This window comes from Channa argus, chromosome 1 (assembly GCF_033026475.1).
Source record: "Channa argus isolate prfri chromosome 1, Channa argus male v1.0, whole genome shotgun sequence".
Taxonomy (NCBI): domain Eukaryota; kingdom Metazoa; phylum Chordata; class Actinopteri; order Anabantiformes; family Channidae; genus Channa; species Channa argus.
In genome coordinates this window covers 44695872-44719248 of record NC_090197.1, presented here as the reverse complement: position 1 = coordinate 44719248, position 23377 = coordinate 44695872, and the positions used below count along the sequence as shown (strand labels likewise).

Genomic DNA, 23377 nt, shown 5'->3' with positions numbered 1-23377 from the left:
TTCCTCAAATTTTGGTCAGTGCTCAAACATACACAGTAATTTAAAAAAAAATCTAAAGATGAAAAGGTAAATACCCAAATGTTTTTATTGTTTTCTTTACTTTCCAGACTTTGATTAATGAGCTTCGCCAGTCTTTGTTACATCAGGAATATGATTTATTTCATAAGTAAGACCATTTAACAATATATGTTCCACGCAAACCTTTTATTAGAGAGTTTAGTGACAAGCTTTTGGACATTTTTGGCAGTGTCCTAGATTTGGTATCATTTCGATCACTGCATTGGCCAATAACATGTAAACTATTGTAGGTGGTCTGACATTTTTTTATTGGCAGCTATGCTCCGTGCATTATGCTGTGCTTGCAACTTCTTCTTGGTCTCTCTCTTCACTTAGTGGACAGTCAAGATGAATACTCCACAAGAGCAACGCTGATAAAATGTTTGTATTCTTTTATTTTTTTAGCATAAGGTAAGATAAATGCTTTATGATGAAATCACTTTACACGCATTTTTTTAAACACATTGTTTAATGCTGGATAAAATGTCGACTATTGACACATCATCTGACCCATGATAAGAACAAAATCTAAACAGATTTGATGTTGTTCAATAATTATAAAATGCACATTGTTACAGTAGGTTTGATTTAACCTCCTGTCTGTATGCTGCAGTACACTTAAAAAAACTGCGAACAACAGCACATGTATGAGACTGACTTGCACAGATCCCAGGTTAAAGCATTTTAAGTGCTATACATTTCACTACAAAATTATATAATAAATTATATTAGTATATAAAATAAGGTTATTAACTCCAGGTCAAACAATTTTATTTGGACCCCTTTCACAAAAAATCCGAAAGCTGAATCTCCTAACTTGCAAAGTTAGAGGTAACTCTTAACAAAGGCGTGTGCCTCAAAGGTGTGTGTGCCTCAAAGGTGTGTGACTCACTGTCATAAGGTGTGTGACTCAATGTCATCAGGTGTGTGACTCATAACTCTTTGTCACTTTAATTTTTTTGTAAAAAAAATGTTGCTCATTAAAATTTGGACATTCACTGACACACAGTAGTCATCTGTCACACTTCTATCACAGTGGAATTAGCTAGTTCACTAAACCAGTGGGTTAAGTCGGTGCCGTGCATGGCAGCTTTACTGCCATGAGACGCAACAAGGGCGACCTTGTGCCTTTTCTTAGGAGCTCTCTGCAGCCCCCTGTACACGTGCGCTGGAATTCTGACATTTTTTTGTACTTCTCAAGAGGGGGTGTAAGTGTGAATGCAAATGTTTGAGTAACATACTGTACGGCATACATTATTCTTCGAGCCCCCTGTTGCAATGTCCGTATTATGTGTGAGAGCCTGTGCATATGCAGCATGCTGCTCTATCCTGAATAGTCAGGATTAAAAGCGTGCGAGTAGGCGTGTTAGATGTTTCTATCACTCGTTTCTACAACGCAGAACCTTTTTAAAATTATTTTTTTCTTATAATTACATGTGAGGACCCTTCTCACTCGGCAGCTACATGTGTGCAACACATCTCTGGACAATGTCTGAGGCTGATTAGACGTGACCAGAGTTAATTTGTGAATCAGCTTTGTGTTGCTTAATAAAAGGTGCTTTTAACAACTTAGTCAAAAGTTTTTGACTAATGTATTTAGGGAATTTTAGTGCTATTAAGTGTCTAGTAATTAGACCCATTTTAAATGCAGCTTGTGGTGATTTTCAGACAGGCCACTTTTCCAGCTCTGCCCTCACCATACTTGCTTCAGGTCGTTCTTCTGGTTTTTCACGCAGCATTGACACAATTATCTGGTTCTGCAACAAATACAAAAACAACAGCAACTAAGATCTTCTAATATTAATGTCATACTCCAACACGTGTAAAACTTAAGCAACTAAGAATTGCTGTAACAGTGCAAAAATCTGCACCTCAAACTAGTCTTGTTGTTTTTTCAAGTAACTGTTAATGGTAAAAGAATATTAGGAGAACATGACTGTACCTCTTGGGGAAACTTGAGAGAAAAATCTTCAGGGAGTGTCTGCTTTCTAGCATCAGCCAAAATCTAGAGCAGTGATAAAAAATGAAACGTTAACTGGCTTGAATGCCATAATAGGTAAATGCATTAGGCAAGACAGATCTTTCTCATCTGCACAAAGTTGTCATAAATTGCCCGATTCAAAATGACTGTTTTCACCAGTTCATGAGTAGGTGAACGTTCTGAGATGGGCTCATTAGCATTATCACTGCCAATAAAAAGACCAAGGCTTAAAAAATAATACTGCATCAGGTAATGTTATGCTGCTGGGTTCAACAGATGATGATACTAGATGGACCTGAATAAAAACATAAGGCTGTACATTAACTTTTTCTATTTTTCTTGCCATTTAACTAGTATAATCTAGAATTTTGATGAATATGAATTACTCTAAAGTACCTCTTACAGCATGAAATTGGCAGGGCAACTTAAGGGGGATATGCTTAACAGAACATTCATTTAGCATGTATTTTGTCTCTCTGTTTACGAAGTGAAGGAAGTACACTAAAATTGGTGAATCTTGTAGATTTTCTTATTTCCCTTAAGGTGCCAAATAAGAACAAATCTGCTATTCAGATAAGTTGGTGCATGTGGCCCTTTTCAAGATAAGTCACTAGTAAACCTTAAACAGAATTTGAAGCATATCATTACGTTCTGTAATGTATATGAAATACTCACGTTTGCTCTTTCATGTCCAGTAGAGAGGTTCCAAAGGAGTTCAAAATATATCAACCCCAGAGCAAATATGTCTACTTTGCGGTCATACATTTTGGTACTCCTCTGTCATAAAAAGAAAAGAGTAATCAAAAATTGCCTTTGAACTGCCTTACACAACCTCTAACAGCATGATAGATTCCATGAACAAGTTGTACTTAAAGGTTAATAAAGTCAGAAAAAAGGATCACACAACTTTCCATACAAAGGTTGGTTAATAAACATTTTGAAGGCTGTCTGTAAAAGTGAATGTTAAAAGATGAATCTCTTTCTTTCAGGGCATCACAGGCTGCACTGCAAGTCTAGTTGCCCGAGTTAGAAATAAGACTGGATTTTAGGATGGCAAATATTTCTCTAGTAAGAGAAATTTACAAAGCATTATAGGCATTTTTGCAGCACCTATGGCTGAGGCAGTCCAGAGGACTCCAAATCACTAGTCGTGCTCACCATCACCACCAGATAATGTAGGCAGTTTGCCTTGCTACACCAGTGTTGAAATAAAATAACAATAAAAACTTTTAAAGTAGCACCAAGTTTTCTAAATACGGATCGAATCATCTTACAAACAAGTAAAAACAATTATGCAACATCAGAGGTTACATACTGTATCTGTCTTATTAAGTTGTCTTTGTTGCCCTTCTGTGTAATATTTAATTTGGTATCCATTAATACACATACTGTACAACATGTGTTCTGCAGTAGCAATTAATTCCTTAGAAATAAGTGTCTCAGCGGCTTTATGAAAAGGTTTAAAGGCAAAACTCTTGGTTGGAAAACTTAGCACCATTTGGGTTAATATCCATGGGGGGAAAAAATGCACAAAAGAGAAGACAAAACTACTGCGATCTACAGTAGCACACAATAATGTTGTGATGACAAAACATTTTAAAAGTGGGTGAATTCAACAGGAGAAAAAATGGAAAAGACTCAGAAAATGATCAGTATATTGCAGTGAGCCTCAGGAAAATCTGGAGCATTAAATGTTACTGTAGGCCTGCAGATAGTGTTAAGCCCAAAGTAGTAAAAGAAAACTAAAGGATCAAAAGTAAATGTAAGTACAGACTATCTTACTTGTTCCGGAGCCATGTAAGATTTGGTTCCAGTTTTGTCTGTTCTCTCAATTTGGTTTTCGTCATCGTCAATCTCAGCAGTGACCAGCCCGAAGTCTCCAATCTTCACTTTTCTATCCTGCCCAAACATGATGTTGGGAGGCTAACAAGAGAAAAAACAACTGAAACATTAAGCATCCTCAAATGACATGTTGTCATACAGTAAGTGAATTGATAAAGTTTGTATCTGAATTATAATTTTTTTTTAAAAAGGAAAAAGTACTGGAAACCATCAGCATTCAGTGCTTTAGGCTTTGGACCACCTCCTGATATTAGAATATCAGAGCCTTGATTAATTTCTACTTGATTGCTCGTCTGGTAATATAACCTGTACACCTACAGTATGACCTTTTAGTCTGACTTAGCAATAAGTTACAGTAGGTTATTTTATGTAGGACAGATCTTAACATGTGTGTAGTAACTTTATACAGTCACTGGACTGCTGTTAAAATATGGCAACTTAAAAACTACAGTTACTTTTAAACTACATTTTAAAATCTCTTAAAGACTGAACTACAATCATCACCTATTCCAAAGTACAATCAGTTTAATTGCAGGAACAAATTGTTAAAGTGATGCTTATATTTGGAGCTGAGAGATTCTCAGCTCAGAGTTTCCACTAAACCAACTTTCTGGACCTGGCTGACTATGTTTGCTGTCTCGACCACAGTATTTAGAGGCAGCAGCAAAGGTGTGAGCGACATTTACCCGCATTCATCAGCCACATACTTCTGCCTTTCACTGGGTTTATTCGAACAATAAAAGAAACAACAGTCAAACATGCTGACTCACATCAACTAAACTGTGGTCCACAGTACGATGTAAGAAGCAGGAGAAGAAAACTAGATCAATCAACTTTGCCTCAACCTGTACCCCTGGGGCTCACCTTCAGGTCTCGGTGGATGAGCTTCTTAGAGTGAATGCACTCAACTCCACTGACTATTTGCTGGGCAATAGGCAGACTCTCTGTCCTTCTTTTAGACTCTTGCATATTTTCCCTATTTTTCTCATTTATCCAGTCTTTGAGTGTTTTAGCATCACATAACTCCATCTTAATATAGAGGAACTTGGGTGATGAATCACTGTTAGACCTAGAAAAAAAAACATTAAGTTATTAGTACATTTGGTTAAATATTAGCAGATTTAGTAAATATGGTAAATAATGCAGTAGAGGAAGAAATAATAGAAAAGGAAGGACTTACGATGTAGTGCTGTAGCTCTCAGATACATTTTCACATTGATACTCTGAATCCTCCATCCAGCAGTTATAGTACCTAACAATGCTACAGTGAAGGATTTCTTCTAATGCACCCACCTCTCGTAGAGCTTTCCTGGTTTAAATGAATACAAAAAAATGGCTCCATAAATAAAACTTACCTCTACATTTTAATGTGACTGAATTCTAAACTTACACTGCATACTTGACTTACTCTTTACTGCGAACAATCTTTATGGCATAAAACTTGTCCACCAGTTTTTCTCTTGCTTTGTAAACACGACCAAAACCTCCTTTAGCAAGACACTCAATACAATCAAAGTCTGAAGAAAACCTGTCAACAATAACAAAAATCTTCAGGCAAAAACGCAACAATGTCTTCCTACTCATGCAAATAATTAGATCACAAATGCACATAAACATAAAATCTTTGGAAACTTTTGAATACCGTGACTTGGTTGATGTCTCCCTTGGTCTGTTTTCCACATTTTTGCTTTTGACAACATCCTGGAAAAAAGAAATAAAGCAATGACATAGGTTTAAAATTTTAAAATAATCAAATTAGCTTTAAAATTTTAAAGTTAATTGGTCAGTGAAGATTCTCAGTCATCCAGGTTTGGTTATCTTAAGACTGAATCATATCAACTGGACTTATTTCTTCAGAGACTGACGAAGCTGCTTGGAAAAGTAGTGAAATATTTCTAACCAAGAAAAAAATAAGTCCAGTTGTCATGATTTAATCTTTAGTTAACTATACAATACAGGGGAATAAAAATAACACTTGACATAAAAAAAGCCAAGTTTCACATAAGCTTTGTGTAAAATACTGTATTTGAAGCAATCTGCAGCTCTCTATTTTCCTCGTCTACACCAAGTAAATCTGCTGATCATGTTGCAACATTACTTTATGTTGCTTTGTCTACACACAGAGTATTCAGGTTATAAAAGGTAGAATTAATCCTCGAATTTTGTAAAAATGTAAAAAAGTAACAGACCTGATCCCTGGAAGGGTTCGATGAATCTGTGAAGATTACTGAGGAACTTGAACTTGTTGGAATGCTTGATGATGCTTCAAGAGAATCCCTTAGAGAACGCAAATAAAGGACATGAGTGCGTCTTGCTTTGTAAACTTTAAAAAGTTGCTGTAGTACAAGTTTTCTGTAAGTGCCTTACAGTGAAGACTGTGTTGAAAACCTGGTTGGTGAACTGTCCAAAGAAACCGCTGACCTGACCAACACCTAAAAAAAAACAAAAAAAAAAACAACACACACACAATTTAATTTTTTTCCTGACAAATCCAAGATATGCAAAAGTAGCTGGTCTTGGCATCTGCTGTCATTAAAGGTTAATATTACTCACTGCAGCAACTGTTTTCTTTTGTTCGTTGTTTTATGATTAGGGTTTTCAAAACAAGTGCAGATAAGACATAAAGACAATGCCCTCACATTTACAAATGACCCTTTACCACCAAGAGGCAGTGTGGTTGTCAACAGGACAGACACCAATATTTTTTTAAATCTGGTAAATTAGGAATAGTAAAAAAGAAGAGACCTGAATCTTAGAAGGATTTGATGAATCTGCAATGACTGATTGACTTGTATTCCGCGTCATGATTTGAGGCACCCTTAAAAAAATCCAAAGAAATATTTTAGTACAGTTTTAAATGTATCAAACAGCATCCACTCTACTATTCTCGGTACTGCTTACGTTGTTGTTGGTGATAAAAACACTGTTGCTGCGATGTCTTCGGACAATGTTGATCTGAGGGACACCTAAAATGATCAAAATAAATAACATTTTAAATTAGTTAATGGGATCATTTCGTTTTTTTTTTTCTTCGTGTTCAGTCCGATCAACTGCAGTGTCCGGTCAACAAAAGATTTAAGGTAAGAGACATGAAGGATGATTTAATCTAGCTTTGCTCCTGTCTCCTCAGACAGAAGTATGGGATGTCTTTTTAGATACAGGACTAGGTGAGGATCGAGGAGAGAGGAACGATCAGGTAAGGGATGTAACCAAAGAAGCAGATGAGGGCTGAACTGTGATGCATATTAAATAAACAGAAGATATCAAATACCTTACTGTCCCAGTCTGACTGTTCTTGAAGAGCAGACCAGGCCAGCTGTGCTGCATTTTGTTTGGCTTCCTTGGATGTCTTGCCTTCCCCAACAGGGTAATCTTTGTTGTTAATTATCAATTTGTAAAAAAAGCTGTGTGGGTAGAGAGGAAATATTAGAGTCTGTACAATGAGTCGACGGTCGTACATCAAAGGCCTGTGGCTTATAATCAGGCTATAGAGGTCATACTTACTAAGGCGCATGCACTGGACCAGATCGCTTCACTTCAATGAAATTATGCACACGGCCTGTTTTCAGGCAGTAGTTGACGACAAATGCAACGAAATTTGTCGGCCTGTTTTGAGGTTTCAAACCAAAGCTCTGATATACAAGCTTGGCTGCTTCTTTCTTGGCTTCCTTCTTTGTTTTCCCATAGGCAGCTGGATATTCCTTATCACCAACTTTGAACCTACATCTATTTGATTAAAAATATAAATTAAATTATGACAAAACAAACTAAATTAAAATGCAGTGAATGCAGTGTAGAGGCTTACACGTAAGGAACATTTGAATTCACTCTTATTGACTCCACAGGTTTTACACTGATCTTGTTTCTTTGCCCATACTCATTGAGCAGGGTTACATAGTCAGGATCAGAGATGTTTGACTGATAAAGTGATGCAGTGGGATTTTCAGCAGCATTTTCTTTCTGTCAGGAAAACAAAAAACATCACTAAGTGTTGACATGACTCTTTACAACAGAAAATTCAATATGTTCTATTTCAGCAAAGAGGAATGGTGATCTCACTGTGCCGTTTAGGTCCTGGTTTCTTTCTGGCAAATATTTCAGAGTATTTTCAGCTGCGATTTGTCTGGCCTCCTCCTCAGTCTTTCCCTTGCCAGTGGCATAGGCTTTACCATTCAGGACTGCTGTTACAGTAAATCTGAAAAGGATGTTTCAAAATTGGTTAAGCTGGTTGACATGAGGTGATGTTGATAATGGGGACCAATTCATAACTAACAACAACATTTTCATCAATTGCATCGCAATTAGTTTCGCTTGGCCTTATTGTACATAGTCCCACCGCAGGGGCACACTACTGAACATGAATAAGATCATTTTTATGCTAATGACTTAAAGGACTTCAGGACTTATATGTAAGCTGTAAAATATAGAGTGAAAGTCCCAAATATGAACAAGCACAGTAAGCAGTCATGATCTTTCATGGCTTGACTGAACACTCACCTTTAACATACAAAGGGATTGTGGAAACAGTAATGGAAATAGCATGCACCTGGGAAAATGGACCTCAGACTAATTGAGTGGCTCCAAAAGGTAAAGAGTCTGTTGAATGAGCTCAAGAGAAATGATCAAACCAGACGTCCTAACTATATGGCTGAGTTTAAGCAGTTCTGTCAGGAGGAATGGTCCAAATTCCTACTGATGGACCGCTACAGGAAGAGCTTGTTTATCATTGTTGCTGGCAAAAGTGGTTCAGCCAGTTATTCACACTATAACACTGAGGCCAATGTTCAATAAAGACATGGAGGATCGTAATCGCGTTTTATGAGCTCAGAAATATTGCGTTTGGTGATATCTGTGACTTCGGTGAAGCTCTGATCACATTTCATTATTAATTTATGCAGAAAACAGGAAATTACAAAAAGTGCATTCACATTTTCTTAGCAGTGTTGCAGGCTGGTATACAATATTTAAAAAAACAAACATTAAAAAAAAAACAAAGTGCCCACTGCGGACCTGGATTAACATTGTTCCTGGTGAGGGGCTCGGTATTACATCGCATCCAACTTACGTTTCACGATCATTAATGCCGAGGTCCTCAAACGTCGCCTCCAGGCCTCGTTGCTCCGCATACTTCTTTAGTTTGGCTACATAGTCTTCTTCATCCATTTTAAGCGGCGAATAACTCGTTATTAAAGTTTAAATGCACATTGCGCTGACACAGAGCGCCAAGCTTACAGTGCTCGTATCTTTTCCGCTTTCATTCCACCAGATCGTTTCTTTCGATTCGATCTTCTACAGTACGTTATTGTAAGTTTCGATTTCTTCGTGTAAACGTGGTATCCACACCTTAATCCCCCTTTTACCATTTGCCGCCGTTTTCCCTGCAGCTCTTTCTCTGCCACCCGTCAATATAACTTTTTGTCAATGTGGTCAACTTTGATTATTGTCCAATTCAAGTAAAGATCTACAGTGCAGTTAAATCCACACAAATATCCTACATACACTGAAGTCCAGCCTTTTAAACTCACAGAGGCGAACATCCTCAAACCTGTGTTAAAAGTACAGTATGTCTCGTCTTTATTCAGTGAAGTATTTATACAGATACTGAAAACTTTCTCCTTCCCTCCCTCAGGGTCTCTATTCAAACTTAAAGCAAAACCAGTGGTCATTGGTCGGCTATCAATCTGATGGCTCACATCTCTGCTTTACTCTCACTAAATTCCCTGGCATTGGCACCTGAGAAAAACAACTATGGTTTTTGTAATTACTAATAACAATTACTTTTAAACGTACACACAACTTTGTTACAGATATTAGTAGTCTAGCGAACATAAATCACTTGATATTAACAGCAATGTTATTGATCAGTAATGAACATCCATCTGCCCTGTAATGCTAGGAATGATTTGGCTCTCTCAGATCATCCTTAATGCTAAAATACCAAAAAAGGAAGTCACAGATCTTAAGAAGATCTATGAAGATCTTCTAATCATAAAAAAGAGAATGCTTTTCTGTATACTATTATCAACATGTCATGTTATCCCTTAAACCCAAATAACGTACAAATGGCTGTTGAAGACTTTTTATTGTACTTAATGACACTGAGAAAAAGAGTTTTGTTCTTTAGAACATTCAGAAAAAAGTTCATAGTTTGGACAAGACTGCATACAAAAAGTCAACATACCAGAGTATATTTAACTTTTTTCAGCATGGAATAAATTATTTCAAGACTAGTTACCAGAAAGCCTTATTAAAAATTAAATAATGGAACATGTTTAATATTTTGTTCACTGATTATAATAAATGGATCTGCACTTATATAGCGCTTTTCTAGCTATTGGCACTCAAAGTACTTTATACTGCTTCTTACTCACCCATTCACACTCACACTCACAATCACACATACATACACACACACACACACACACACACACACACACACACACACACACAAACTTGGGGATTGGACCAACAACTGCGAGATTGGTGGAAAAACGCTCTACCTTCCTGTGACACAGTCGCATGATGTGAAATGATAGCAAATGATATTAAATATCACATAATCAAGATTATCAATGTTACATAACTTCATTTAAACAGAGCTATTAAACAGGAAACATTTTTCAGCACCAAATACACCCAAACACATGTATTTTGGGGTACTGCCACTGCCATACCTGTGATGACAGATGTGGTTTTTTTTTATTGTTTCAAGTCCTTGTCATAATCAGACAGACTTACTGTCTCGTTGCATATTTTTTTGCATGTGAAGTGCATGAGCGTACTTTTCCAGCTCTGTCTTTAGTGTACTTGCGTCAGGTCGATCTTCTGGCTTCTCACAGAGCATTGACTTTATAATTTGCTTCTGCAATGAAACAATAGCAAATTGGTAATATCCATAATATGAATACATGGTGTCACTGTTTGCAAAAGCAACAAGCTAAAATTTTTGGGCAGCTTAACAAAGAATTTTTTATGATTCACACAGAGTAACACACCAGTCGTGAAGTAGAAAACACTGTTTCATGTTGCAAGTAAGTTTAAAGAAAAAAGCATATACCTCCTGGGGAAAATTGTGCGAAAGCCCCTGAGGAAGTTTACTACTTCTGGCATCATCCCAAATCTGGCATGGTAACAGGGAGAAAGAACAAGTAATTGGCCACAAAACAAATTGGAGGGTGTGTGATAATGCTCTGTTGAAATGTACAATTTATTAAATAATATAAACCAAATATACACTTCAGTTGCCTCTGGAATCTGACAATCTCCCTAGAGCTTTACCATTGTTAAACACAAATTGAAAAAAATATTATAATGCTCACCATTTTCCTCTCGTGGCCAGTAGAGATGTTCCAAAGTAGTTCAAGATATATCAAACCCATTGCGAATATATCCACTTTTCGGTCATAGGTGCTCCCGCTCTTCTGCCATAAAACAAAAAACACAATATTTGTGCAATTAAATTATCTATCATCAAAAATGGAAAGTCATTGTTGGGACTGTAAGTTTCACTTTGTTTCATTCCTCCTGATATTACATCTGCAGTACCAACAAAGCTTGCAGCAATGCTCACTAGCTGTGCTCAGTAGCACAGTGACGTTACAGACAGGAATGCTCCCATAGGATTTAACCCTCTAGAAGGGAGCAAAGGTTGAAAGCTGTAGCAGGTTTTTATGACATATTTGACTTCTATGAACAGTAAAAAATATGTGTATCAACTGTCAGGAAGAATGAAAACGTAAAACAACTCTGTAAGTGCTCAAGAGAAAACCGAAAGTTATTGTCAATTTAGAGCATCTAACCTGTTCAGGAGCCATGTAAGACGGGGTTCCTTTGCACACTGTTCTCTCCTTTACATTCTCAGCATCGTCATCATTCTCAGCAGTGACCAGACCAAAGTCTCCAATCTTCACTTCTCCATCCCTTCCAAACATGATATTGGCAGGCTTAAAAAATAAAAAATACAAAAATAAGCACCTACTTCCCCAAGTGATGCGCGGTAATAGATCATAGATTACCTTCATACCTTTAGGTCTCTGTGTACGAGCATCTTAGAGTGAATGTATTCAACTCCCCCGACCATTTGCTGAGCAATGATTAGACTGTCCTCTCTCCTCTTGGAATTCCGCAGGGATTTCTTCACATTCTGAGTATTTTTTTCATCTATCCACACTCTGAGTGTTATTGTGTCACACAACTCCATCTGAATATAGATGAACTTTGCAGATGATTTACTGGTAGATCTTAGAACAGACAAAGGAAGGAAAAAAATAGTTAATAAGAACTGATCTCAGTTGAAAAACATTATCTTGATTGGATGGGACTTACTGTGAAGTACTGCTACTGTCAGCTATAGAGTCCCACTGGTATTCTGATTCCTCCATCCAACATGTGTAGTATCGAACAATGTTGGAGTGATGGAGGTCTGACAGTGCCATCACCTCTCGTAAAGCTTTCCTGACCAAAGTGACAAGAGCATAGTTCAAGTAAAAAGACTTTAAACTTCTTTTCCACTAGATCTTTTTTTAATTAATTACACTTTGTGCATGGTAAAATGGTAAAATAAATCACCATCCCATCTACCACCATCCTACAGACCAAAACACAAAATAAGATTAATTTAAATTTGAAACGCATAATAGACCAGTCACCTATGAAATAATATCAGAATCACAAAAAATTTACAAAAAATTATTCAAATTTAAGTCAAACAAACACCCAAATAATGGTGTCAGTGTTGTCTTCTTGTATCCTTGCTTCAAAAGTTTATTTTTTTTGTCCACAGTAATTCCAGCTACGAAATAATGCCTTTTACAATACATGGGGCATCAACATTTTTCAAAAGCAACAGAGTGGGTACACTTCACCCTGCCAGGCTGCTGCCTCTAGCTTTCTCATTTTATGGTAACTTTTCCAACATACGTTAAGCACATAGGAATCTGTCTAAGTCGGAGACATGTCCGTGTGGGCAGTCTTCCATATACATGACCTTGAGCAATTCTACAGACACTTATCAGAAACTAAACATGTATATGAAACCAAGTTTCACAACATCCCTATAAAACGTCCTGCATAAGTACAATGAGCACATTTTATCATTACAATAAGACAAAACATAAGCATTACAATTATTAATACTTGATTTTAATCACAGTACATAGGCTACATGCATGTGTACATACATGACACATGACATGTTTGTATGTATCTAAGTATGAGATTATACAGCATCTGGGAGAACATGTACATGGTTGGAAAAGAAATGCATTATACTTGTTTTCAAACCTTATAAAAAGTAGCTGTGGTCTAACTGTTCTTGGTGGTATCAACAAATATTCACTTGAATGGCAATGGTCTAATCATAGTTAGGTACAGCATGTACTGTGGACTGTGGCGCAGGAAGATAAAGCGGTTGTCCACCAATCTCACAGTTGTTGGTCCAATCCCTGGCTCCTCCAGTCACATGTCGAAGTGTCCTTGAGCAAGACACTGAACCCCAACTTAGTTGCTCCCGGTGAGTGTTGGCCAGCTGCATAGCAGCTCCCCCATCGGTGTATGAATGTGTGTGTGATTGTGAGTGTGAATGGGTGAATAAGAAGCAGTGTAAAGCGCTTTGAGTGCCAATAGGTAGAAAAGCGCTATATAAGTGCAGACCATTTACCATTTACCATGTCTGCTGGGGGGGATGTCTCTAAATGTATGCATCAGGCAGTTTATGCTGCATTTCTAAACATCACAAAATATGCACAAGTTTTTAATGTTAAGCTACACAGCTAGATAGGATTAAAGTTCCAACAAAATAAAAGTATTATGCTTTTTTACTTTTCATACTTATGGTACTAGCTAGCACTGTACCACTAGTATCAATAACAGTAGTACTTTGTTATTTACATTTCTTCAGCTGAGGGACATTTTCCACACATGATATGCACTTTAGTCTTTGTCTCTTATTCAAATATCAAATAACTATTGAGTTCATATTTAAAACAAAAGATCCTCATCTTAAAACAAGCCAGTTGTAAACAGTGAGGAGTCAAAAGGAAGCAGCATTTTCATGGAGGTCACCTTTGCGTAACTGGTAATGTTACTGCTGCTTAAATCTGCCAGCAACAAATGTCAGTCCAGGCCAAAACAATCAACAGTGGCTAGCTAGAAGTTAGAAGCTGTTTATTTGAAACTTTATCTGAAGTCGTCTATCTAAAATCAAGAAGCCACTGTTCGAATAATTACTGAGGATGTGATGGTGAATGCCAACGTTGTCAACATTGCGTGAAAAGTCATGTTACACAGCACTGCTTTTATAGCTGGATGTTTTGTTTTGATTAAAGTATGGTCCAGGTCTTAATATCAAAAGAAAAAGAAAATAACAAAATACACTTGACTTACTCTTTGCAGCGGACAATCTTTACAGCGTAATACTTATCCAGGAGTTTCTGTCTTGCCTTGAAAACACGACCAAATGCTCCTTTGCCGAGTCGCTCTATGCAGTCAAATTCTGATGTGAACCTGCTGAGATTAACACAAGGAACAAAGTTTAAAATATATAAAAAGTGAATGAATAGACACACAAATTTAAGGCCACAGAAGTACTAAAACATGCTAATATCTTTATTTAATGTTTTAATTTTCGTACCTTGACATTACTGACTGGGTTGGTTTTTTCTCACTGTGAATTCCTCTATTCTTTTCTTTGTTATCAGAGATGTCAATCTTCTTAATGAACAGAAATAAAATCATGACGCAGAGATAACAGTGTTAAAGAAAAACACACATTTATGAATTGATTCAAATTCAAAATTGTACCTCTTTTCTTTTTTTGGAGGCATTTTGGAAATTTGCTGCAATCCTAACAAGACAGAGAAAATGACAATCACCAATGTTGTCAGGTAAAATGTTTCATACTGTGGGTTCACAATCGGACTCAAAAGATGACTTACTTAATTTTGGGCTTCAAATCGGGAGTTTTATCCTAAATTGAAAGGAGGATTAGGAAAATACATTCATATAATATTCAAACTACGAAAGACCTGTTGCATTATTAAATACAATCTCAGTTAAGAGTTTAATGTGCTTTAATGAGCTAAATCAACAATTTATTAAAGAGTCTGTGACATCAAACGTAGGTTTTGGTGGCTGCCAGAATCACTTCTCTGAATGAACATAACAGCAGAACGGTCATACGGGATCATACAGCTCATACTGTTTTAGAGAGGTGTTCAACAAAGGCTGAGCATTATGTGTCCTGATCCCTGCTTTGCTCATCATTTCACACCTTTGTTTAAATAGCTCATGACCTTTGGCCATGCAGGCGTTCAACAATTATTAAATTTTTTAAATTGTGTCAGCCACGTTGCCTTGTTTCAGTATCTCTCATAAACCCTTCACATCATGTAACATTACCCTCATGTGGGATGCACATGAGCAGAAGGGACTCATTTATTCCAACAACAGAAACGATTAGATCAAGTGTTGCTTACTAAATGGCAAAAATGTTGATCAGAATATCAAATGATTGGGCTGGATGGGATCAACAGGTGTGTTTACATGATGCATTTATATTCTGATTGGGTGCTGTTATTCAGATCATATTGGTCCATGTAAACACAGCTAATGGTTTGTTTAAATACTTTTAAGACACCTGCATTTGGGGTCTATGAATGAAACTTGCTGTAATTCTTACACAGTTCATTCAATAATTTTTAGCAAAATATTAAATTAAAGCTGACAGTGTCACTGTCCAGATAAATAAGGACCGGATTTTAGGAAGATTGAAGACTATATATGAAATTACAGACCTGAGCCTTGGGTGGAGTTGATGAATTGAGGAAAATGACTGAGTCACTTGAAGTGGTTGACGAGCTTTTTGGTTTTGTATCATGGGGCTCCCTGAAAACACCAAAGGCAGACAGGAGGCATAAGACAATAATCTACGCATTAATCTTTTCTTGCTGCTGTACTCCTCAGACAAGGGACGTACGGTGTGCTTGGTGGTGTGGACAGCCTGGCTAGTTCACCATCATCACACACAGCTGGCAAGGACATTACCTGAAAGAACAAGTGAAATGTTACCAAGTAACGTGTTTTGTAGTACTCGATTCACTCTAATATGGAGTACAATATTATCTGAATTATTATTAGAATAACATTAATGTTATTAATATTCCACTTAAAAGAAATCATTTGCATGTTTTATGATGAGGATACAAACATGTGTTTACTGCTACTGCTGCCACTTTATGACACATGCCAGGAATTGTTTATGGAAAATATACATTTTTTTTATATATTGCAATCATTTATTTCATTACATTTATAGGTAACATTTATAATCTTAAAACAATATAAAATGTTATATACTGTATTGTCCCAGTCTGGTTGTTTTTGAAGAGAAGTCAAGGCCAGCTGTGCTGCTTTTTGTTTGGCTTCCTTGATACTCTTACCCTCGCCAACAGAATATTCCTTGCTGTTGATAACTAATTTGTAGAAAAATCTGCATAGGTAGAGAAAAAATACGTAGATAACTATGTCAGGATGTCTTTTTCACATCTATCAAGTGTTTCTACACAGTGTACAGTACATAGTGTTTATTCGAGGTTATAGTTTCAGTAGCTTTAGAGTATTTGTACTCACTGAGGATCATGAGATGGACCACATTTTCTCTCCAAGATGTAATCATGGAGGAGCTTTTTTTTTTGACAGTAGCGGTTGATGATTTCAATAAAATTTGTCTCTGTTAAGCTTTTGCTTTCCATCTTTACACTCAGTCTCTTTGTCTTATCACTGTAAAACCAAAACAAACCAGCTAATTAAACACAGGATCCAAATAAAATCAAAACGTTGCCACTGTTTGTACTCACCTAATATCTGACACCCTTTGCTTTATACCCTCCTTTTGTGGAATTGATGCACCACTGTATTTCTCATCTTCTGTCTTGAAAACAAAAATAACTAGGATTTTATTATGATTTACAGATTATAGTCTGGACTGTGTAACATTTAAAGAAACTACAATGTGTAAACAATTTTAATACATTCCTCTGCATGTTTCTACGACTTTGATTAAACCTAGAGAAAACTGTATTACTACTTACCTCTGCAGTATTACTGCCATGTATTGCTTGATATACCAGCTTTGCTGCTTCTTCCTTAGCTTCCTTCTTTGTTTTTCCAGGGGCAGCAGGGTATTCCTTATCCCCAACCACAAAACTACAGAATCTAACAATAAAACAAATTGTGTTTAATGCACTTTCAAACGGGGACTATAAAACTAAGGATGATTAAGAAAACACTGTGTTAAACATACTGAGTGGTACAATCTGGAGCCAGTCTAATAGACTCCACAGCTTTTACAATCACCCTGTTCTTCTGACCATACTCATTCAGCCAACATATGTAGTTGATGTTACGGATGCTGGTCTGGGGAACAGGTACAGTAGAAGCCTCGGATGCATTTTCTGTCTGTCAATCAAACAACAGCAAGCAGGCATGAAAGGTGAAGTGTTCCATTAACCATTTTTTATATGTGGAAAACTAAAAATGACACATAGTTATTAAAGTAAAGGGTGTAATAATCTTACAGAGTCAGGTAATTCTTCCAACAAACCACTCAAGGCATTTTTAGCTGCGTTCTGTTTGGCTTCTTTCTTGTTCTTCCCCACACCATCACGGTACGCTTTGCCATTCACGACAGCTCTTACGATAAATCTGAGGAGAAACAAGTTATTAATAATTGTGTTATGTAATCATGTCATTGCTTTACTGCTAAAATACTTTTTATGGGATCTTTTCTCCTGGGGTTTGCAGAAATATGCAGAAATAATAAATGTATTTTTAAATTGGAATGTAAATGGAATGTAAATTTATATCTATGTTTAGTGTTCCAATTGCATCTGTGGTTTGTTAATTTTAGAAATTAGTTTTGAAAGTATGATAAACTATGTGTGGACCCTGAACGCAACATGTTACATACACGTATTGTCTAATTTTTCTGCAAAGACTGATGCAGTTTGGCATATATACACTAAGTGTTTCCGGTAGAAGTCTGTCCTGTCATAATTTAATAATCTTTAAATTGAGAATCATTGTAAATCCCACCAGATTATTTAATCAACTCACGTTTTAATGTGGTCAGGACCAACAGAACCAACGTCCTCATAGCTCACATGCGACCGTTTCGTCTGTACGTACTCGTTCAGTTTAGCTATGTAGTTTTCAATTTCCATTATAAATTACCCAGCAGACACTTACATTACATAAAAAATAAATAACAAACTGCAGATGACAGAATAGTACATGTTTTTCATCAACTCTGCTTCCATGTTTTCGAGACTAGCCAGTTTCGAATCCCCCTTGCCATGAGTTAAGTTTCGCTTTCTCGCTGAACGTCACCCGACGGTGGTGCCTTCACATGGTGTCCGAAAAGCGAATACGAATTCCTCGAACCCCGTATGCAAATTACAGCCGGTAAACGCAACATTAACAAAGGGGAGCCAGTCACCGTCATGGATGTGTTAAGGAAAGCGTGGACTCCATTTAACACAGGGAAAAGTAGTCACCACGAAATGAAAAATAAAAGACATCCACCGTCATATCCTTCCAGGCATTGAAATAGGATGATAAATCTTCCTCCAATTCTGATCAATTTATATTATTGGCCAAGTGCATTTTTTTAAGCCGAGTGTTATGAGCCTATGTTACGTTATAGAATGCAGTCTGCACACATTTATGTATGTGATGTTTACACGTCTTTTTCACAAGGACTTACTGCATGTTGGGAAAAGTTCAGAGGCCTTCACTTTGTCACATTCTACAGCTTTATTTAAAATATAATAATAATTACATCTTCACAACGTTACCTATAATAACTGTGCAACAACATGTTTTGTTGGAGCTACAGGCTTAGAAGGTTGTCCCCCTAATCTTAGGGTTATTGGTTTAATTCCTGGCTCCTCCTGTCATGTGTTGAGGCGTCTTTAAACAAGATACTGAACCCCAGGTTAGTTGCTCCTGTTTGGTGCAGGCCAGCTGCATAGAGGCTCCCCCCATCAGTATGAGTGAAGCTGTATTATATAGGTTATGTTGTGTAGATGTAATCTGAATTACATTGATTTAACACATGCCATATTAACAAACCCATTATATGCATTTAGGACCTTAGTAGATAAAGTCAAAGAGGCATCAACTAATTAACTGGTAAAGAGAGTCCTGGAGCTAAGGCATGTTTTATTAGGGTAGTAAACATTAGCTAATCTGTTTCCCCTGTAAAATTGATCTGCTTATAAATTGATCTGAGCAGTATAGTAAGCTGGTGGTTAAACTGAATGTCTTTCTCACTGCAGATAAGAAGCTGGGGCTTTTTTTGTGCTGCTAAAACTTCAACTGACAGGTTAACACAGCCTGACAATGATTGCTATGACCAGTTACATGACCCCCTACCAATGCCTCCCTAGAAACTTAAGTGTTGTTAGTGGAGTAACCTTGTCTTATTTGCTTAGTGATGATTTCTATTATCTGGACTTGTATCTTCAAATATATCTTGGACCTTAATCTGGAAATCCAATAAAACACATTTGTTTGTACTCACCACTTACTAGTTTCTTTCGTCATCTTCAATAATTTCTATTCATATCCAGAAGTCTGTTGTTATGGATGTCAACCTATTAGATTTAGATTAGATTTTCCTTTCATACTATTATGTGTCACATTCTATTAAAATCTATAACACCTGCCTGTAATATTGAATGAAAAACCAAACATCTTTAATAAAACATCTTAACTATTAATAATAAACTAATTGCAGGTTTATTAGAACTGATTCAATGTCAAATCACATTTAAAACATTTCCTAATTAACTGTTATCTTACTGCTCACATCCCGACAGGGGGCACGACCAGACAATTTGATGCATAATTAGATACAACTCTTCACCTGCAAATGTTAATATTTTTACTTTAATGTTATCTTTTGGATCAATCTAGAAGTTTGCCTTTTTATCACAAAACAATGTAACATTATTTTAAAAACATTAAACCATTCACATCAAAGAATAAAGTTCCAGTTGACATTACACGACCAGGACATGATAGTTTATTAAAAGTGAGTAACGGTACAATTTAATGATTATAAAATGCACGAGATTTAAGTACATTTCCAAATCATAACCATAAATTAGGTCCTTTGAGTTCATGCAAACAGTTATTTAAAAAAGACTTTCCTTAGCATTCACAAAATTTAAAAAACTGTATTATGGAGTGTCATCCTGAAATACCAATAATGCTTGTAATAAAAATGTATTTGCCTTGTTGCATAGTTTTACTGTCACGACAATAATTTTTACATGTTGTAATTGTTGCGAGCGCATTCATCCACGTCCCTCTTTAGCTTACTTGCCTCATGGTGGTCTTTGGGCTTCAAACACAGCATTGACTTTATGATTCGGTTCTGCAACAAAAAATAATATTTATTGATGTCTATTAATGTCTATTCATACTAGTATTAGTATTAGAAGTTTTCCACTAATGGTCACTAGAAATCACGGTGGCAATGCTGGAAAGTAGCAAGAACAGGAAGAAGTGTTATTATGGGTTACGGAGAGTATATTAATGAGGGGAAAATTAATTTAAACAACTCTAGTATCAAGTTGCAAAATAACAAATCTGCAAAAAGGGAAGGGAGTCTGACTACTTTCTGAATGCACTGTATAAAAGTTGGTTGACGTTTCTGGATTTAACCAAATTGGATGGTTTGATGGTTAGCTGTCTGCCATGTCAGAAATTTTGGTTCCACAATCTGATTTTCCTCATGGCTGCTGCCACAAAATCCCTTACAAACTGTAGCAAGCTTCTTATAATATTATCTGAGTAGCACTGTACAGGTTGTGTTGTATTGTCCTGTTTTCCTGCATGTTTCCTGCATCCCCGGACTATACCATCTAAATCATTTACCGCTTTTTTGGGGGGATCAAAAAATATCAACCCTAAAGACAAAACGCCCACTTTCCGATCATAATTGCTACTGGTTTTCTGTCATAGTGAAACAAAGGACCACAGTCTTCATAAAGGTTTTTTAGATTTACAAGCATCACCCAATGTTAAAATATTTTGACAACCAGTGTTTGATAATATAAAAGAATCAGATGTTAATGTCCTTACAGATGTTAATTTCCCCCCAGGTTTATACAAAGAAAAGTCTAAGACTACCACCCTGAAAAATCCATACTCATATTCTTTCATAGTGTAACAGCTTGTGGTTGAGCTGTTGGGCTGTTATTGAGGTTGGTTTAACATCATCATCTGTTTATTACAGCTGGTTTACAATGTAAAATGCTGTCTGTACTTGTAAAAGCTTTTCAGCAGGAACTACTGCACATATTTTCTTATAAAGTTCGTGGTCTGCTGTTGTATCCCCAGGACAGTTAGAGCACAAGTCTTCCTCATCTAAAAAAGGAAAAGGGAAAAAATTACATAAATAGATAATTTAGCAATTTTGTAAAGTCAATAAAACGTATTTAAGATACAGTCTTGTTGTCTTCACTCTTACCATTATAGGTGGACAACAATCTCACAGTTGTTGGTTCAATCCCCACCTCCTCCAGTCACATGTCGAAGTGTCCTTGAGCAAGACACTGAACCCCAACTTAGTTGCTCCCAGTGAGTGTTGGCCAGCAGCACAGCAGCTCCCCCATCGGTGTGTGAGTGTGTGTGTGATTGTGAGTGTGAATGGGTGAAAAAGAAGCAGTGTAAAGTGCTTTGAGTGCCAATAGGTAGAAAAGCGCTATATAAGTGCAGACCATTTACCATTTACCATATCTGTTCCCAGCCTAGATGACTCCATAGCTGGTACCTGTTCTTCTGACCCAACTTATTCAGCCCACATGTATAGTTCATGTTACTGATAATGGTGTGGAGAACAGGTGCAGTAAAAGCTTCGGATGCATTTTCTGTCTGCCAAACAAAACCAACAGCGTGCGGGCATGAAGCTGAAGTGTTCCATTAACTCGTTTTTTATGTGTCGACAACTAAAAATGACACGTTAATAGTTGAAAGGTGTAAGAATCTTACAGAGTCAGATAATTCCCCTATTGAAGGCATTTTTAGCTGCGTTCTGCTTGGCTTGTTTCTTGTTCTTCCCCACACCAACCTGATATGCTTTGCCATTTTATGACCCTTGTTAAAAAACCAAGTTTATGCAAGAATAGTGTCCTTGCCCTACTGCTAAAATAATTATTTTGTATGTTGATTAACTCTTACGGTAATTCTAAGAGAAAGACATTTGTTTAAAAGGCAAGATTATCCAAGAATATATTGTTGTGGAGGTTGTATTACAACGATATGAATGTGCACTGATCCCCACAGGGGAAATAAATAACTTGACATTGGTTTTGACCAACTTAGGCCTTCTGCAGGAAAACAGCCGCTGGTGTGCTGGTATGGATATATTCATTTTACATGTAAACAGCCCAGTGATAAGTGTATTGCTATTAAGATTAACCTTCACACCAGCACTTACTGGTTATAATTAGAAATATTCAGTACTCAACATGCCCCCTGAGTTGGGGACCTGTGGATTAAACAATCCTTTTTTTACACAGCTCACACCTCTGATTAAGAAAGTCTTCAATGTACAGAATACAAAAAATACATTAATCAAATAAAAAATACATGTCAACCAAAGTATGTAATTTTAATTTAGTGTTACAATTGCATGTGTGCGTTCAATGTGATAGTTTATGACTGAGAAGAATGATAAAAATATGTGAGGACACTGAATGCTACAATTCATAGTATTGAATATACATATAAAGCATCTGCCTATTTTTTCTGAAAAGACACACGCACTTTGACAGATAATCACATACAGACCATCAAACTACATGACAATGTACATATAGAAATAAACAGATTTTCCTCTTAACCAATAAGGTTAGAGGGATGTGCTATTATAACCCCGGGTGCCTTTAAGCGTTTGCAGTATGTGCAGCTCGTAAATCGCACCGTTGCAGTCCACTAACGCTTTAACGTGGTCCGGCCTAACACAGGCTACGTCCTCATAACTCAACTGGGACCGTGTCCTCTGTGCATAATCGTTCAACACTCCCACGTAGCTCTGCGCTTTCATTATAGATTACGCAACAGTGGGGACTCAGAAGAATTGAAAACAGAGATCAAAATGCAAATCTTATCACAATACAGCTTTTCCCCTTTCAATTCAACTCCGGTTCCGTGTTTTCTGTCGAATCATTGTCTTTGCAGTTTCGTTTTTCCCATGAACGTCACACGACATGGTGCCTTCAAACTGCGTTTGTAATACAGAATTTTTTAACCATCTGCTCGACATTTTGGTAATATACACTCGCGGGCCACTTTATTAGGTACAGCTGTACAGTTTAATGCAATCTTATAAAACAGCACTATCATGAATTCTACTTTCACAAATAATTGATAATAAAGGTGATAATTCTACTCTGTTTATTATTGATGTAGACATGGGGAGTGGAGTCG

At 36.8% G+C, this 23377-nt stretch overlaps 2 protein-coding genes across 4 annotated transcripts; both read right to left on the bottom strand.

The window, feature by feature from the left end:
- Positions 1–361: 361 nt before the first annotated feature.
- On the bottom strand, positions 362–9411 carry LOC137138375 (interferon-induced, double-stranded RNA-activated protein kinase-like). The gene is made up of 17 exons (XM_067525506.1): positions 8946–9411; positions 7940–8075; positions 7686–7840; positions 7385–7606; positions 7152–7284; positions 6782–6846; positions 6626–6698; positions 6248–6312; positions 6070–6157; positions 5523–5581; positions 5289–5408; positions 5061–5189; positions 4745–4949; positions 3821–3961; positions 2714–2815; positions 2000–2062; positions 362–1814 (listed from the first exon to the last, which is right to left on the bottom strand). The coding sequence occupies exons 1-17, from the start codon at positions 9041–9043 to the stop codon at positions 1722–1724; spliced, it is 1947 nt and encodes a 648-aa protein (XP_067381607.1). The 5' UTR covers positions 9044–9411; the 3' UTR covers positions 362–1721.
- A 536-nt stretch (positions 9412–9947) lies between these two features.
- Positions 9948–18255, bottom strand: eif2ak2 (eukaryotic translation initiation factor 2-alpha kinase 2). Of its 3 annotated transcripts, none has more exons than XM_067525480.1 (19): positions 17993–18255; positions 17455–17581; positions 17181–17335; positions 16969–17092; positions 16735–16808; positions 16508–16657; positions 16235–16367; positions 15855–15922; positions 15673–15763; positions 14815–14846; positions 14681–14723; positions 14511–14590; positions 14264–14386; positions 12206–12334; positions 11904–12120; positions 11680–11823; positions 11200–11301; positions 10938–11000; positions 9948–10742 (listed from the first exon to the last, which is right to left on the bottom strand). In XM_067525480.1, exons 1-19 carry the CDS (start codon positions 18097–18099, stop codon positions 10605–10607), a joined length of 2100 nt encoding a protein of 699 aa, XP_067381581.1. In that variant the 5' UTR covers positions 18100–18255; the 3' UTR covers positions 9948–10604. The 3 variants fall into 3 exon arrangements, with proteins under 3 accessions (XP_067381581.1, XP_067381587.1, XP_067381594.1); XM_067525486.1 differs by having other exon boundaries at positions 14264–14383; XM_067525493.1 differs by having other exon boundaries at positions 14264–14383; positions 14511–14587.
- Between the last annotated feature and the right edge of the window lie 5122 nt (positions 18256–23377).